Here is a 19,763-nt window from a genome sequence, read left to right as displayed (position 1 = left end):
GTTTTACGTTGCCTTTCATCGTCAAGGAGATCTACTGTTTGACGTAGGATCTTGACCACTACTTGGGAGTGGATCCCCATTGGGGAAAGAACCCTCTACCAGATTGATCAAGTGCCAAGTGCGTTCACCTCTTGTAAATTATTCATTGTAGCATTGGAAAATTCAAGATTACTAATAAAACTCCAACTGACCAAAGCAGTACATAATCTTAAAATATATATGGGGGGCGCGGTGGCTCAGTGGTAGAGCGTTCACCTCCGGTGCTTGGGGTCCCTGGTTCGATCCCAGCTTGCGCCGTGTGGACTTTGTGATGGACAAACACCGTGCTCGTGGGTTTTCTCGGGGTTCTCCCGTTTCCTCCCACTTTCTTCATTCCGCCATTGCAATCATTTCTCATCATCACAATCTCCTGTAGCATATCCCAGCATAACCATGGGACGTAAAACTGAAAGATTTCATAACAACTAACAAAGATTGAAAAAGTGGCCTGACTGGAGCGGGACTCGAACCCGGGATCTCCGGCATCCGTGCCGATGCGTTAACCACTACGCCTCCCCCAGTCCGCTTCCTAGAATAGCCAAACTCTCTCCCACTCCTGCAGTCGGTGCTCTTCGCTGAGACCATTATATATAAAAGATTTCATGTTTGGCCAGAAAGGACTACCATTAAAATATTGCAAACTAGATGCAAACATAATAGAAACGCTGAAGGGGGTGGGTGGAAATATCTAGTTCTCAGTTCTTGGCTTATAGAGAATGAAGCACTCTAGGATATGGAATCTCTAGTCTTTTAATATATTATAGTGTATTATTTTAACATTTTTAAAAAAGAAAAACTTAAGGAAAATGTATCGTAAACCTAATTCAGTCTAAAGAAAAAAATATGGATAAGATTGTTGGAAAGAAGTAACTGTTGAGAATAAAGAAATGAAATGACATCTGACAAACGGGGTTAAAATACGAGATGGATTTCTCTTGTAATAAACTTTTCATCACCTTTTTACTTGTTGTTGGTACAATCACATCGTTGTTGGAAGTAGGTTATCTGAACTGTTAATCTTGGCAACGCGAAAATGTGTAAAGTCATTAGGTAAATAGCCTGGTTGGTTGATGATGATGATGATGATCATTCTGATGCATTGTTCCAGTGCGAATTACGCTGTTTCACTAGCCAACAAGATGAGAATGGTGTAACCTTGTTTTAATTTCTGTTCTTCAACATCCCACATAGGTTAACAAATGAGATTTCTTTTTTTTTTTTTCAGATATTACAATTATTGTGTACTTAAAGAAGTCCTTACTTCAGACACTGTTTTTGTTGATATTAGAATTTTCGTTTTTCGTAGAAACTTTAATTTTTTATAGCGCAGAATAGGTTGTAGTTGTCAATCCAGGAGCTATACACGAATTACATGGCAGTTTTCTAGGAAAGACTTTGGGTCCATTCCGGGTCGCATGATGATGCGATGAACAAGAATGCATTCGTGAGTTTTCTCGGGGTTTTCCCACTTATTGGACGAAAGGGATGGGGAGTTTAAACATATGTGGCATCTCTAATCTTCCTCTTCAATATATTTCTAGTTCCCCTATTTTGTATACTGTTTGAACTAAGAGGAGAGTCACTAGCTACACTACACCTTTCGAATATTAGGTAAATGGGCTTGAACTTGCTATCAGGCAGAATACAGAATACCTTCGTTATGTATTTAGTAGTTCATTGGTGATCAACTGTCTGAATTGTGTTGTAGTGAGATCAAGACAGGTAGGGATGGCCATGTGATGCCCATCTCCTACAATCACCTTCAGCACCTGAAACTCAGTTAGGCCTATTTGTTTAGAGAAAAATATACACAAAAATGAGCAAGTAATAACGTAAGGTAAACTCGTGTTATCCCCCATCCCTACCAAAATTATCTCCGCTCTTTCTCTTTGTCTTAGTGTTCTGACTACGGGTGTGGGTTGGGGAAAATATTGGTTCCGTTCACATCCAACTCAGACAGAAAATGTTAACAATTTACTAATGCCCTTCAAGATGCATGTTCTGCTAATTTCAATAACCCATTATTTGTAACGTATTTACGTATTTAAATTGGATCGTAATAAAAAGAACCAAAATTTCTGTCTGCCAGACCAGAAGTCAAACGGCTAAGTCAGAAAAGTTACCGTAAATACCAGCAATTGGGAGGTAAAGCAAAGCTAAACCAAAGGTAGAGAGCAAGAAAGAAAGAAAATCCTGTTAACCGCAACCGTTGCGCCGTGTGTCTGTGTTAAGTCATCTTATGAGAAACGTGAGGCGTGGAAGTCGTGATCGGAAGTAAAAAAAAGTTAGCTGTTGGTGAGGCAAGAAATAGCCCTCGAGGCATTGCAAGGTCAGATACCTTCGTCTCCTGATAGACTATCCGAATATGAATGAGTGTAGCTAAAAAAAGCCCATAAATAAGCAGCCACAACAAAAATATTTAAACTTGTGTTGTAACAAATAGTAATAAATGCATTTCCTAAATATATACAGTTGGTCCTCGATAACTCGAATTTTTTTACATTTTCTTGAACTCTCCTTAAAACTCAATGTTAAACCAGTTCAGAATGCTCCAAACGCATTGCCAGAACGAACTTGAAAACAATGGAGAGCTGGAGTGGGAAGAATAACTGAGAGTTTTCCTACCTGCAAATCTTTTTATCCGCACCTTCTGTTTCTCGCAAAATATCATCTCTCTATGACTTACGGTTCCCGAGATATGACTATATATCCCAAAATTCGAACTTATTTTGGCTGATATTTGGGGAACAGTGACCAGTTTTGGACAGTGGCCACCGGGTACTTTTGGTACCAAAATGTCCATCGTTCTTTTAGGTATTGATGAACGCCAATATCTATACTCAGCTTATGGTTCTCGAGATATGGCTCCTTAAATCTCTTGAAATTAGAATTTTTTGGCCAATATCTCGGGAACGGTAAAAGTGACGCGAAAACTTCCATCACTTTCTGAGATAGTTTTTCATGCTTTATCAAATGGAGGGCTTATAATTGAAAATTCGCAAATACAGACACACAGACATAGAAAAGTCAGCAATGAACTTTTCAAGTTTGTTGAAAATAACCTCTGTAAGTCGAATGTTTATAAATTATAACTTCGATATGTCGAAATTTAAATGTTTTCTAATCATATTTAAAAACTTGGGTAACTCGAACTTTTAGCTGTGAACCTCTATAATATAACTCGAAGTTTAGCTGTATAAATCGAATTTCTATTGATGTGACCGCGATAACTCTATGTTATAGCTCCATGCTTTTGCATAATTATCATTGTTGCTAATGTGTACTGTAATTGTATTGTACTTATGTCTAGACATGAACCCCGCCCCCGTTTCACGTGTTTCTAAGTCAATAACTTTTCTTCCTCCTTCCGCAAATCAGCCCAAGCTTGTCTATTGTGCGCGCCGAGGTTATATATAATCACTTTTAATGAGAAACGCGGAATCTCTTATATCTCGAATTTTTGTTGTGGCCACATTGAGAACTCGAACCCAGATTACTTTAAAAACTCTGTCTGGATTTTTTTTTTAATATTCGAACAGAAATCTCGAGCAACAGAGATGAGCGTTTTGTCACTGAGCTCCATGCCGCTCGTTAATGGTGTTGAAGTAAGTTACACGGGCATGAAAGGAAAATAAGTATTCATTTTAACATGACTGTACTAACTTTTTAAAAAATTTGTTCAGCTTGCGCGTACACTGTATTGCCATTGTGTGAAAGAGAAGACACTTCTCTTAAGGGTCTTCACTAGCTTTTCTGCAATATCTTCAAAACAAATAAAAATATTCGAAAAGCAGAAACGTAGTGAACTAGACAATACAATTTTGCGTGTGATACCATTATCACAACTCATCTATTTACTTTTGATTTCCAACTGTAGATAGATTTAGCATTTTTTGCGGGTTCTGTAAATAGCGGCATACCAAAAGCAGGTAGGTGAATTGTGGTAAAGGTATCACATCCAAAATCGTATTGTCTAGTTCACTACGTTTCTATTTTTCGAATATTTTTATTTGTTTTGAAGATATTACAGAAAAACTCTAAAAATTAGCGGTAGTTTAATTTCGCTGTAGTGAAGACCCTTAAGGGAACTGATAATATTTATAATTAAAGAACTAATATTCGTTAATAGCGTCATCATGTTGTTGAGACTACAAATTTTATAAGCTTCTTGTGCTGATGAGATTTTTTTTAAATGCTGTTTATCATATTCTAATGTAGCACGTAAAGCTGAAAGTGTGAAGTGTGCATTCTCAGAAGTGATGGTTTGTGAAGACAAGTGCGAAAGAAGTAGAACGTAAAAAGGAGTCACACACAAAGGAGAATTTACTCGCATTCAGAGTGAATAAAGCTAGAAGGAAAGGAACGCATTTGTTATGTATGGAATTAATACACTTCCAATTCGTGAGATTGGGTGGGCTATGTGTGAAGCCAGTAAAGAAACACAACTCTCATTTGCGTTAAGACAAGTGCGCCATCTTTCGTATGGCTTCCAGTTCGAATTACAAGGGGGAGAAATTTATCTATTTCTCAATTTAAGCAGTTGTAGACGTTATTCTATGTAGAAAGCTGACATTTTGTACGCAGTTATATATATGCTTGAAATAAATAATTGTCTATTTTTGGATATAAAGTATGCAATGATCTAAAGTTCCTTAAATTTTCGTTTTTGTAACTGTAAATAAAACACAAAATTTTAACGTGTTTTTCTTCAAGCACTTGAAATGTAGCACTGATGTCAGAGGAATGAGACCTTTTATTTTGCGGCTATTCACTTTTTAAACAAATTCACTTAACATACTAAAAAGTAGATACGACATAGCATGCCTCCAACACTACCAGTATTTGTTCTTCCTCGAACAGTTGAACTACAAAACCCTGTACAGTGTTGCCAGTTCCTATTTCCAACACACATCTTCTCGAACGAACGAATAAATAAATAAATAATAAACCCTAGCATGCTTCCAACACTACCAGTATTTGTTCTTCCTCTAACAGTTGAACTACAAAACCCTGTACAGTGTTGCCAGTTCCTATTTCCAACACACGTCTTCTCGAACGAACGAATAAATAAATAAATAATAAACATAGAAAAGGTAACTTACATTGCAACAAGTAGGAAACTGCGCTTAGAGGTGCTCGATATATCGATTGATTGGTCGTTATTTTTCGATATTTCGGGATTCGATACTTTCCAGTATTTCGATATTTCTGTATTTGATACTTTTAAGTATTTGGAAGTTTTGATATTCGATAGTTTTCAATATTTCGATATGTTGGTGTTCGATACTTCTCGATATTTCAATATTCCATATTTTCGTTATGTGAGCATTCGAATACTCGATATATCGTTCAAGTTTCGATATTTTGAGATCGATTTTTTATATTCAATTTCGGATTATCGCAGAGCTACATAGATGTATTGCTTTAACCCTTCCTACTGTTTTAAAACAAAAAGCTAAACTTTCTGGCATGAAGCTTCGAAAGGTTTAAAACCGATCAGCCGGCGTACAGAAATTGAGAAATGTGTGGTCAGCACTTTCTTAGTCCCGTCGCTGTTGCTACTGGTTTTCTGGAGCGGGGCCATATAGTTTTTCTTTCAGTTAGCTTCTCAGTTGACCCCACTTTATTTGAAGATAAATGGAACTGGGCGGATATTGCAGTGTAATGAAAGTAGCCGTGTGCATTGTTTCAAAACAGCTTGAGTAATCATCATAGAAAACAAAGCATAGTTTAGCTATGTAATCAATATTAAGGTCAGTGTCATTTGTTTTGAAACGTTTTCGAAACCCAGTTCCAGTAATCAGTTAAGTATATTCCACATAAATTTTTAAAACAGAAAACACCCAGCTGCAATCGCCACTTTTCTCAGGAATCGAATTCATTGCCAGACAATAGCCTTTTACAGTTCGTGATATTGCGTCGATTCGTTGGTTTGTTACGTGTGTGACCACTGGAAGAGACGTAAGCAGAAATCACGCAAAACTACACACCCAAGTATTATTGCTTGCATTATATTAGTTGTTCCTTAAAAAAGGAACTTATCGTAATAGTTATAAATTTCAACAGAAATAAAAGAAACCATTTCATACTCTTGATCGCATGCAAGATCAAGAAGTGATATACGAGTCGCTTCGTTTGACTTGTATTCATGTTTCGTCTAACGAAACGATATTATTTCAGAATTATAGTCGTATGTTTGAATCGTTAATAAATAATAATATTAATAAAAGTGTGAATAATGTAAACTTGTTAGCTGTTTTCAAGGTTAAATCGTAAGCGTTCTTGACTTCTGTTCAGGAGAACTGGATTCGATTCCCGGTAGGATACATGTGATTCCCGGTACGTAAATCGGAACCAGATGATTATTTTCGTGATGGGATACGGTACGAGGCAGAGCTCCAAGTGGTCCCGAGTTCAATTCCCAGTGGGAACACTCGGTCTGAAAAGTGTAAAAGCAGGCCAACCATCTCGAGTGAAGTTTTTTCTCATTCACACCAGCAAATGTCGGGATGGTACCTCACACAATGACACACAATTGGTCGCTTCTTCCCTTCCTCATCCTAATTGTATAGTTACTAGTAAAGGCAATTACTTTCCCATACTGCTGTTTTAGTAATAACTGAACTGAAGAATGATTGGAATAAGAGACTAATTACGGTAATTCAGAGAAGATTGTCAATTTTTCGAAAAACAAATTGTACCCAAATGAATCATAGCGTTCCGAAGTTCTTTTATCAAATACCGTGCATAAGGTGGATATGTACTTTGTTGAGGGCGACTCGCCGAGCTTTTGTCCTTTTATATATAAAACCAAAATTACTAAACTTTTGTTTTCGTATTGCCCACGAAGGATCATGAAGCTGGCTCAGTTGTAGAACTAGAGCACTTATCTCTCTTGTAAGAGACCAATTCGTTGTTCGCGGGTTTTCTCTGGATCGTCCCGTTTCATGTTCCCACTCATTGAATAGATTTTCCCTTTAAGCTTAATAATAATAATAATAATAATAATAATAATAATAATAATAATAATAATAATAATAATAATAATAATAATAATGGTAAGATTATAAACTAAACGCTTCACTACAAAGGATTATGGCCAACCAAATGCCTTTTAATTGACCACACATTGTTTCTTGTCAGTTTATTTCTGTTTCTCTAGTTCCAAACCCTCTTGCTTAATCAGTTCCCCAATTGCCTCTCAGTGCTGACTTAGAACAACGAACAGATACAAATTTAAGGTTGGTTTAAAGGGACATGTTTTGCCGATAGATGCCACTACAGTCTTTGTATCTCTCTCATGTATTTTTTACGAAAATTCACGATTTCTCGTACAAATTTCAACCTAGAGACTTCAGATTTTTAGAAAAGGAACTTCATAGTCTATCAAAGGCAATAATCCGTGCCGATTTTTATTTAGAATTTTCTTCAATGTTGAAATGGCTTGAATGTGGAAATGAATATCCAACCCTTTATGAATGGAACTGTTTCAGCAATGGAGAAAATTCTAAATAAAAAAAATCTGCACGATTGTTCCCTTTGATAGGTTATGAAGTTCCTTGTCTAAAATATTGAAGTCTGTAGGGTGAAGTTCGTAAGAGAAATTGTAAATTTTCGTGGAAGGTAAAAAATACATGGGAGAGATACGAAGACTGTAGCGATATCTGTCGGTAAAACTTGTCCCTTTACACTAACCTTAAAGAAAAGTGCATCTTCTTTCCCTCATGTAAATTTATTGATTAAAAGTCAAAAAACACTACAATAAACTTAAGCAGCAAATTTTGTATATATTAATTTTTCGGAAAGTGTTTATTTATTTTTGATCGTAGTTCCTAAACACAGGAAGCCAAACTTTTCGGTTAACAGAATTACCAAATCTTATTTACTCATTTATGTGCACAAAATAGCTTTTGTTTGTAGTTAAAGCACACCTTTCCATTAGACGTGGCTTTTGTATCAAATGCGAAAACATTTAACTTTTGCATGCGAAAAGATGTCCCAAATATCTTATTTTTTAATAAATAGTTATCAAGTAAAAGCATATCCCTTATGACTATAAATATGTACGTATATATTTATATCAATGTGAATATAAAAAACTGTATTGAACACAGAAGTGGCTAATGGGTATGTCAAGGTTTTGTGTATGTGTTGTGTATACCTATATGATATAATAGACCCGCGGTACTTTTTGCATTCTGTGAAACGAGGCCAAGGTTGCATGGACAGCAGCATTTTTTGTTTTAGTTGGTGGGGGCCATTCTTCCCTGTAGGCACACGTTGATGCTAAAAGCGTGTATTTACATAATAATAAAAGATACGCCAGACTTGTGTTTTGTTTACTACTGTTAATAGAAACAAAACGATACAAACAATATTTGAATTTTTATTGCTGCTTTGCGACTTGTACAGTCGATTTCAAGGATTGTTTTGTGCCAAGCCAACAAGAAATAGCAAGGGAAAAGGCCTGCGTTACTTTTCTTTTTTCTTTCTTTTTTCTTTCTTTTTATCTTTTTTTTTTTTTTTTTGTAATAGAAAATTTTGCTATCTATCAGCTACGGATGTAGGTTAGTAATTAGGGTATTTGCATCGGAATCGAAAGATTCTGGTTTCGAATTCGGTAACCAGCCATCTTGTCTGAAATTTTATTTATTTTTTTCGTTCCTCAGTCCTGACTTCAGAATGCCGGAACGGTATCTTTTTAAATAGGCTTTGGCAGACTTTCCTCCATTTCATTTAAAAACATGATGTTTTTCTAGACTAGCGTTTCTCAAAGTTTATTCCGCGGAGCCCCAGAGTTCCTAAGGGTGCCATATAAACTGAGCTCGAGGAAGCGAATAAAAAAAATTCACAAGTCTCGCTCATCTGATTTTTTTTTTTTTTTTTAAATTTTGAGTCCTTCGGAATTTGTTTCTGGAAGTTTGAACCGGAATAAATAAAAAGTATATGATTTTTTTTAAAAGGAAAATCGAAAGTGACAAAAGCAGCTGTCCTACACTTCTTTCGGACCGTAACGAAGAAGGTTTCAAAATTCGAAAAAAAAAAAAAAAAAGCTAAAAATCTTCTGGGAGGGCGTTTCCCCTTTTCTCGAGTGGGGAAATTTCAACTTTTTGGACCTTTCTCGATATATAAACCAATATCAAGGAAGCGAATATAAAAACGGAAGTGTCTGTATCATCTAGAAGTGGAATGAATGAAAAAGTGTGAGAAACGCTGTTCTAGACAAACACCTGAAATTTCAAGGGCGGGGTTGGGGGTGAGATAGTCTACGGCCGTGCTGGGGTATCGATTTCAAGATCTGGATTGGAGCACGAATTCATTCTCAGTATCAATACTTAAGCTTCACAATATTCTTGTATTGTGAATTCATCTGTGCGAATCATTTAAGCGTTACGCAACAACATACTGTGAATGTTCTGAACTTGGAGTGTTGCTTAATACAGTTATATGCTTGTTATATTTGAACCTTTTAATTGAGTCTATTGCGTTAGTTTTAAAGCAGTGATGTCATATTCTGAGAACAAATTCTGTGGCTTCCGGTGGTCACTGTTCTGGGATTGAATGCATAATCACAGCCAATGTTGCCTCTGATACCATTTAGACGGTGATGTCATAACCGTCCATATTATCTCCAGAATGTGATCATCTCTTGTGTTATGCCACATCCTGAAATTCTACGTATGTTCTGCCGTCTGTGTTGAGTAAAACCAGATAGAACTCATTTGTTGCCTGTTGTCACACGAGCTGGGTTTCAAATGAGCCGTGGGATGCATCTTCTTGGTCGTGCTACTTCTTTAAAAAAAAATCGTGTAGGCGAGCTTTAGTTGGTTTTGACTTTAAATGGAAAACATGTAGCACTAGCAATGCGTGTGGGTCTTTTGAACAAGTTGTGTGATGTAATCTTTCTTAGAGCGTGGAGTAGCAAAACAGAGAACAGAAGATGGTTGCGCAAGTCCACATTAAGTCAGGATGTCGTATTGACAATAGTTCATTACAATGGCTAGTACTTCATCCTTATGACAATTCAGGCGTCCAGAGGCGTTTATGTGGATGGGGACATAAAGATTTGACTGACAGCTGAATAGAGAATGGTTAAGATGTACGTAATAAATAAATGGAAGTTATTAATTAAACATAATGTCTCCTTTTTGAGGACAGAAATGATTTCAAAATTGCACTATAGCGGAAAGTTAATCTTCGCCTTCTGTGAATAAAGAATTTTTAAACTTATAAAGTTCTCTATTAACAGAAGGCAAGGGGCAGAGGTGGGTCAGTAGTAGAGCGTTCATGTAAGGTGTGTGGTATCCTTGGTTCGATCTATCTAGCGGCAAGTGCACTTTGTTGTACACAAATATTGTATGCATGGATTTTCTCAGGGTTCTCCCGTTTCCTCCCACCTCCTTACTTGTCATTCGTTCATTATCATGTTAACAGTCTCCCTTATCTTCGTAGTATAATCGTGGGACGTTAAACAACAACAATAAAACAAGACAACATTTTACAATTTTTTGACGTGAAAAAAACTAACTGTGGAGAAATGTTTATTGGAATTGACAGTATTCAGCAAGACTTGATTCGATTGATTGCAAAGTTCCTTTTCAACACCAAGGCGGTATGAGACAGGCACAAACAGGTGACAAATAAGACTGATGTGAATGTAGGCTAAACGAAGATGTGGCAACACCGCAGCCCTCTCATTTGCTAACAACGTTTAAAGGGAACTCAAAAGCTCCGCCTTTTAAACGCCATAAAGTTTGCCTCATGCTTTAGAATCATAATGAAAAACATAATTAGGGTATACTTTAGTATCGTTTTCGTGTTAATCGTGCCATATGGCCATCGTTCAGCGTCAATTTTTAGGTTTACAAAAAAAGGCTTTTTCTTTGATTTTCTCAAAAATTACGCATGAAGATTTTTCTCATTCAAAATTTTGTTCAGCTCAGTGAGATCTATCGATTGATATACGAGGTATCTTCAAAAAGTATCGAACCATATTTTTTCCCCGCGTAAAGTAATGAAGCACAGGAGATTTTCTTCATTGTACATGTAGAGGGGACATTCATGTGTAGTCGTGAATTTTCTCCGGCCCGAAGTATCAGTCGCTGACTGTCGGCCAAGGAGTGAAGATTTAGCGTATAGGTGAGGGGATTGTCGGATTTTTTTCTTTTTTTCTTTTTTTTTTTTTTTTTGTAAAATGACAGGAACACTTGAGCAGCGATATTGCATCAGATTTTGACAAAAGTTTTGCGATACCCAAGCGGAAATATATTCAATCGGATCGGTACATTCAATTTTGAAATTGAATTTCGGCATGAGGAGTGTCCGCAAACTTTGATTCAGGTCAAACCATCACCAAATACAACATTCCTGTGTTGTCAGCCTCCCTACTCACTCGACATGGCTCTGTGTGACTTTTGGTAATTTCCCAAGCTGAAAATAATACCACTAAAAAGGATCTGATTTGACAGTGGTGCCCCCCCCCCTTATGTCCATGACGCACCCCCCGCAATTGTCTATCCATAGGTGTTCTTCCATGAAAAAAAAATCTTTTCGATTAATTTTTACACCCTCTCAAACATATTTATATAGATTTTTAACTCCCCCCCAAATATTTCAATGACGCAGTTTGCGTCATGCCCCCCCCTTCCTTGTGGGCACCCCTGGATTTGAGTCAAGAGAAGACATCATGCAGAATGCGACGGCGCGGTTGCTCGCCATTTCAAAAACTGCGTTCCAGTAATGCTTCCACCAATGGCGGGAGCGCTGAGAGAAGTGTGTGCATTACCAAGAAGATTACATTGAAGGGGATTACTGTTTCGGATTTTCAAATCAATAAATGCATTTTTGCCAACTAAAAGTTCGATTCTTTTTGAACACATCTCTGGACAGTTAAATGATAACGATATTGTAGAACTATAAACTGTCATTGTTAGTACATACACTGTTGAGGCCAACTGTAGCGTCTTTCTTTTGCAAAATGGCAGTTCAAAGAAAAACGTTTATAGATTTTTTTTTTTTTTTTTTGAAGTTAACCTGCTGTTACACGAGTGTAGGAAAGCAGAACCTTTCTTCTCTTTCTTTCTTTCTTTTCCATTCGCCGACCGTGTCCATAATCCTTCGAACGAGGTGGCTGTGTAGTTCTGCGTCGACTGCAAAAGACAAGCCGAGACATTTATATAAAAATTTTCCTTCTTACTTTTAATAATGTCCTTGATTCCATTAAAACATTCAGGTCTTGTCTTGCGGATATAATACATTAAAAAAGAAGTTGACTCTCGCGGGAGAATCGCAGTTACGCGTGACGAATTTAAAATAATACCACATACAAATGCCCAGCTTCACAAATGTAAAACTTGTGTCCTCAAATCTTTTTTGATTTTTTTTTAAAATTGTACGTGACTTAAGCAAATTTGCTGAATTATTTACTATAATTTACATTTTAGTTGTTTTGCTCATAATTTTTAAGCGGAAAGTGTGGATTTTGCGCAACGCATGCGTAAGTTTTACTTATTCTTCTATCATGTTCGAAGGAAAATCAAGTAATCGAGGAGACATATAAATCTACAAATACGAGGTGTATTTAAAAACTTTGTTATGAGTAAAGATGTGAAAGAATGGAAACATTTGAAAAATTGTTAGATGGTTTTAAATCTAAAATGGGATTTTTATTTTTTTTACTGTACTAACCGTTTGGGCGCTACATAAGTAAGACACCCTGTGTTAAATGAAAAAGCACTGTTGCCAGTTCAGCAAGTTGTTCCCTTTGGCCCTCACCATTCCAACAATACAGCATTATTGGGGGAAAATTCGAAGTAGTGATACTCAACTCGTGGGAAAAATTCCATTTTATGGGATTTTTTGGTATTAATTATTCGGAATGGGATAAAAGAGAATTTTTTGACGAAATTGGGAACACGTAATTTTTCACACCAACAAAATTCTCTATGAGCGGCAAATAGGTATAATGCAGTGGCGTATTTAGGGGGGCTTCCGGGCTTAAGCCCCCCAAATCTTACTTACTATAGTAAAGTATATGAAATATCTTGCAGAACTTTGTAACATTTTCAGGCAAAGCCCTCTCCCGAAAGTTAGTAAAGCCCCTCCCGAAACAAAATCGTAAATACGCCACTGGTATAATGAATCATCAATAAGCGTGTTCGTATTGTCAACGTTGTCTGAAGTCTTTTATTTGTTATTGGTGAAGTCCATGCTAGTGAAGAGTGACTTCATTATATGTGATTCTTAAAAATAAACTAGCAAGAGACGAAATTTGTGCTCTGGTATTTGAAGAAAGAAGAAACAAACAAAGAAAAAAAGTAAAATAACAAATGAGAAACGATCAAATTCCAAAACACACGTGTGGAGAACAAAGTTTTTTTTAGCATCATTTGGCTCAGTATAAGAAATAATGGTACAAATGTGTCCATGAAGTCGCTGCATATTAACATCATGACAAAAATATATTCGATTAAGCGAAATAGTTATACACAAAGGCTTATGCACAAAAAAATTGTGCCGAAGTTTGCATCTTATGTAGCTAGACAGGCCTGGAAGCTCTGTGACCAATCGTGAATGACAGGATCGAGAGATAACTCTTGCACTGCTCTCTCCAGAAAATGTCTCAGGGAAGCTATGTTAGATGTCGTTTACAAGAGATTTCTACTTTTAATTTGGATCACAGAGAAAATCGTGGGGTTGAGATCAAGGGTATATCAGCTTCCCATTTGACCGATGTGATAATCTTGGTATCCCACTCTACTGCAACACACACACATGACAGATTTGAGCAGTGTTACACTAACTCATCATTATAGTACAACTGCACTGACATCCAAGAAACAGCATGACCCAACTATAAGGGCACAAATTTGTGTTAGAACTTAATGTATACTGGGTAAAATTCTATTTGTTTGAAATCACGTATAATATGAAAAATGATTTAAATAGTAGCAAAAACGCTATCAGTTGGAGACAAGTCTGGTGAATATGGAGGACGATGAACGTAATATCTCAATTTATTACTTATTTTTACATGTCTTTTAAGAATAATTATTTCATTAAGTACTTTTCTATTGTTTCAGATCTCCGATATTGTGGTCGGCCAAGAACCGAATGTTTCCGCCAGAGAAGCGCTGTTGCAATGGGCCAGACGAACAACTGCCAAGTACCCAGGGGTTCGTGTGCGGGATTTCACCAGCTCTTGGAGAGACGGATTGGCCTTCAACGCTATCATCCACAGAAACAGGTAATTAAGATAAATTATAATCATACGTAAATTATGAACATACGTAGAATCGACCGTATATACATTCAAGTCTTCAACTTTTGAATCTGAGATGATTATTATTTATGCGTATTGAAGTTTATGCACCCTTTTCCACTCCGCAGTTGGTGTAGTCGCTATAACGCGTATGTCTTTGGTACACGGGGTCTCCCGATGAGAGAGCACAAAAAGTTTAATTTCACTGTCATTGACTTTCAATAATTATCCTTTTAGCCTAAAGGGCATATTCGTAGGACCTTGAACAAACAAACAAACAAAACAAATACTACTAAAATATAAAATGTAGCTAACTCTGTAGAAGAGCTTTTGTTGGGCTGATTTAATTAGGCAGTACATAAAATCAACTCACGAGCTTGTTCCTTTTTTGATTAAATATATCTTCAGCTTTCTTAAACTGCGCAGTGAGTCAGTTACACTCAAAAATAAAAAAAAAATAAAAAAAAAATTACGGTGAAATTTTTGCAATTTGGAACGCTAGATTTTCACAATAAATGTACGGGACATTTCTAGGAAAATTATAGGAATATATACAGAGTGAGTAGAAAGTAACTCTTTATTTTTAATACTTTTCTCCTCCTAAAATTATTGTAGGTATAAACTCAATTTTTTTTACACACATGTTAGTTTATTATATACCATTATCTTTCCAAAAGTTACAACTCAATGTGTGCTCTGGTATTTTCGAGGCACTGTCTCAAACAGGTATGTTTGCTACGACCTTCAAGACCTCAGCAGGAACACCACTTATGACCTCACGGATCTTATTCTTAAGTTCTCACAAGAGTTTGTGGTTTGCTGCAATACACTACTTTCTTAGCCCACCTCAAAAAAGAAATCGCTTGGAGTGAGGTCTGGACTTCGCGCTGGTCATTCTGTGGGACCCCATTGCCCTGCAAAGCGTTAATCAAGTCATCGTCTTGTAGACAAGGCGTAATGAGAGAAAGCTGCATCTTGCATAAATAACAGATCCTGTGACGCGTCCCATTCAGATTTGTGATGGACAGACACGGTATGCGTGGTATTCCTCGGGATTCTCCCGTTTCCTCTTTCCTCCCACTTTCTTGATTCTACGATTTCATTCATTTCTCATCACAGTCTCCTTTAGCCTAGCCAGCACAACAGTGGGACATAAAATACAAAGCTTTCATTTCATTTCAGAAATTGTAAGCCATACAAGATTTTTTAAGATTTCCACGTATCATTCAGCGTTCATAGCGTGTCTCAACATATAGGATCAATAATGGAGGAAGAAGGTAATCCACACCACACTGTCACTTTCGACTTGTCTCTCATAGTTTTTCAGCGGCCTCTTTGGGGTTACCTTCTGCTCAATAATGGCTGTTATGATGATTAACGAACCCCGTATATGAAACACAGCTTCATCATTCCACAGACTTTATATATAATATAAAACAGGTGTGGATGATCTTCATGTCATGTGAACATCATTTCGGGATAAAACTTTTGAATATAATGAGGTTTTCGTAGTCTGTAATGCAACTCTTCGTGTAGAATTCCACGCACAAAATAGCGTGTAATGTCACTCTCTCTTGTAGCTTGCCTTGTTAATTTTGAAGGGCTTCGCTTGAACATTTCCCTCACTGTGGTCAACTTTTCCCTTGATACCAAAGTCGAGGCCCTACCTAATCTCTCGATGTCCACGACACCTCGGTAATCATTAATTTTCTGAGACAATTTTTAATTGCTTTTGAATGTAGAATAGCTCGCTTCCCATGTTGACTCCTCAAACACCACTGGACCTGAATTACAGGCTAACGTACCTCAAATATTGCTGCAATTTTGGTTGTTTCCTTAATGCTTAATCGTCTTGGCATCTTTGTAGTTTCAAGGGAACAACAAAAGCTTCACAGGATCTAGAAAAAATAAGGAAAATGACATTGTCGTCTATAGAAGAAGATAATTTCCATTGCTATCTACACATAACATACTGGAAATTCACATTTCAAAATAGGGAGTTACTTTCCGCCTGCCCTGTATATACAGTATTTATGAGTTCAGGTGTGTAGTTAAAGTTCCTGCTAATAGCTTTTAAATAAATATTACTATCGATGTGTTATTCTACGTAAAATAACGCAAGGAGAATGCTGTTAGTATTGGCTTAAAGCTTACTTGGATTTTTTCGAGTGCAGATGAAATAACCCGAAAACCTCTAATACGTAACTTAATTAGAAACAAATAGTGATTAATAAAACCAACCAAATGCAAGCTGAAATGAATGTCACGCGAAGTGCAGCACATTTCAATTAACCTTTGTGCAATAAAACAGTACTACATGAAACTCGTCTCCGGAGTTTTTCAATTATTGTGGAAGATTGCAAATGATAATGACCCTGCTGCTAGAATTTTTCTTCGTTTCCATTATAACGGCGTCTTTTGACTTTTTACGAAGATATAATAATGGTTGAAATGAGTTCATTTTGATTAATACTATTGTGGTGTAAGAAGGAATTCCGAATAGCTTATAGCTCAGGCATTAAAGGCTGCGACGTCATCTTGTATTTTTATAGTCCGTTGAGTTATATAGCAAAGTTCATATTCCTTTTTTTATGTAGGTCATTCAATATCTTAAGTTTCTCTAACCTGTAAAATATTCATTTTTTTTTAATGATGCATTTGTCAGCTAAGCTATACATATATGTGTAAGCTCCTGTTAACATGTTCAGTGACAGCACCAGGTCCGTATCCAGGGGGTTAGGGGAACCGGCCCTCCTAAATTTTTGCTGCACCCCCTAAAATTTTCAAGATAGGCTTGCAAATGAACTATAATATGGTGATGAACTATAATATTGTTGGATCGGCCCCCCTAACTTCAGCCCCCCCCCTAAATTTCTGGGCTGGCTACCGGCCTGAGCATTCCTCACCACTGTTTCTGGTAACTATTATCAAAACTTACTGAATGGCAAACTTGCCAACCATACGATAATTTATCGTGATATACGACAATTTAAGCCTTAATGCTATATACGATAATGCCCTTACGATAATAGGTGAATATACGATAATTTAAGCCTTAATGCTATATACGATAATGCCCTTACGATAATAGGTGAATATACGACAATTTAAGCCTTAATGCTATATACGATAATAGCTGAATATACGATAATTTAAGCCTTAATGCTATATATTAATACGATAATGCCCTTACGATAATAGGTGAATATACGACAATTTAAGCCTTAATGCTATATACGATAATGCCCTTACGATAATAGGTGAATATACGATAATTTAAGCCTTAATGCTATATACGATAATGCCCTTACGATAATAGGTGAATATACGACAATTTAAGCCTTAATGCTATATACGATAATGCCCTTACGATAATAGGTGAATATACGACAATTTAAGCCTTAATGCTATATACGATAATGCCCTTACGATAATAGGTGAATATACGATAATTTAAGCCTTAATGCTATATACGATAATGCCCTTGTGATAATAGGTGAATATACGATAATTTAAGCCTTAATGCTGTATACGATAATCTCTTTGCGATAATAGGTGAGTATACGATAATTTTAGAACGCACAGTTTTTTCCAGTTTTTGAATGTGCAAATAAATTGTAATGTCCATTAAATAATTACAAAACACTCACACTCTGAGGTTTTTAACAATCATTCCCGCTAAAATAAACCAATAACGATTTGAGAATTGGCAAATGGCAAACTTGCATCCATTCTTTAAATTCGATTGCGTGTACGAGGTGATAGAAATATTGTTATTGTTGAGGACAGTGACGCCGGTTTAAGAGTTGTAAACTGAAGATTACTAGCTAAGTTTATTATATATTATTGCTATTGTTAGTAGCAGGAGCTGATCCAAGGGAGGCTATAGGGGCTATAGGCCCCTTGACGCTCAGGTATACACTGGATAAATGGGCTTCAATCGTGCTTTACACTGGATAAAGCGATAAACTATGGTTTAGCCCCTCCCATGATCATATCCTGGATCTACCACTGGTTAGTAGTATTATCCTTGTTTCTATAATTATTACATGCATAACGGATACACAATGTTTCTTTTGTAATATACAATAATTTTTAACGAAAATCGATAATTTTGTTCTCTGAGGTTGGCAACTCTGTTGAATGGTAACTGTATGAGCGCGACAACTGTACTTTGACGAATCTCAGGCAGCCTGTGTTCGTTTACTATATTGGTTACATATATCTGGATTCGAAAACGCGAACTTGTGCTGTACAGGCAGGCTATCTGGTGACCTCTAAAATCTCTCTTAAGATTTGCATGTAGGTTAACGTAGTAACATTGACCTAAAGGTGATCTGGTTTTGACTAATGGAATAAAAAGAAAGTAGTTAATTGAAAAATAATACTTCCTCTTCTAAATACACGAGCTTCATTTTCAATTTATGATTAACTATCAATGTAAAATGTAGGACAAACATCTGAAATTGAATAAGCCAATCAAAGTAAGTGGTCTTTGTGTTTTCTCTGTGTATTGTTGATTGAAAGTAATGGATATCTCTCGGACAATAACACAGCAAAATGGCCGAGTGGATCATTTATAGCTCCAACAATAGGAAGATGGTGATTAAGCACAAAAGATTTTACGCGGCATGTTTCAGATGCTAACACAGACAAAAAGACCATACAAATTGAAAGAAAGGAAAACAAAAATGTTTCACAAAAGAAGAGATTCAGCATGTTTTCTCATCTCTATTGCTTACGTCATTTAATTTGCTAGCTCAATTGTTCATTCATCTTTGGTATTGCGGTCATGGTTAACTAGTTTTTGTAATGTGTGTACTTCACTTCACTTCACTTCACTTCACTGTGAATAGCGGTCAATGTCACAAGTATTTTATTTCGGCAGCCTTAAGCAAGATCCATGAATGAAACAGTAACTCACCATTTGCCAATATATTAAAATTTATGTAGTACTGCACTTGCGAAGTTTCGACATTCTTTTGTTTGCCGTCCGCCAATTGTATTTCGTCGTCCTGTGACCTTAGAAAGACTTTTTGGGAGTTTAAATGTGGTGCCGGTACTTTTGCAAATGACTTGCGTTGTTTTTTAAACGTTAAGACAACTCCCAAGTTATGCATATTTATGGAGGACCTTGCCAAAGGTTTGCAATCGTGAGCATAGTAGTAATAACTTTTTAAAACAATAATGTACACAGCATAAAAATAATATGGTTGGCACGTGAACTAGGTTCAGTACACCAAATATTATTTAGAAAGTAATAAACGGCATAATTGTGAAATAACAATTGTATACATATGATACTTTTCAAGGCAAACCGCACTTTAATACATTTTAAGATGTTGTGGTTTCAATGATTTCAATAAATTGGACATTTTTCCGAATAATTGCTGAAAATATCTTATTCTTTATTCCTGAATTTATTTATTTTCTAAATTCTGATGTATGTATACAATTATTTCCG

At 36.3% G+C, this 19,763-nt stretch overlaps 1 protein-coding gene across 20 annotated transcripts in view; it reads left to right on the top strand.

The window, feature by feature from the left end:
• The window catches only part of shot (dystonin-like protein short stop), a 620,212-nt gene that overhangs the window by 362,022 nt on the left and 238,427 nt on the right, over positions 1 to 19,763 (top strand). For all 20 annotated transcript variants that reach the window (XM_081739920.1, XM_081739887.1, XM_081739913.1 and 17 more), the window contains one exon: positions 14,121 to 14,284. In XM_081739920.1, the coding sequence (XP_081596046.1) occupies positions 14,121 to 14,284 (164 nt within the window). The remainder of the gene's footprint in view (positions 1 to 14,120; positions 14,285 to 19,763) is intronic.

The sequence above is a fragment of the Thermobia domestica genome, chromosome 2 (genome assembly GCF_964235325.1).
Source record: "Thermobia domestica chromosome 2, izTheDome1.hap1.1, whole genome shotgun sequence".
NCBI lineage: Eukaryota > Metazoa > Arthropoda > Insecta > Zygentoma > Lepismatidae > Thermobia > Thermobia domestica.
The sequence above is the reverse complement of the archived record's forward strand: the minus strand, read 5'-3'. Positions and strand labels throughout refer to the sequence as shown.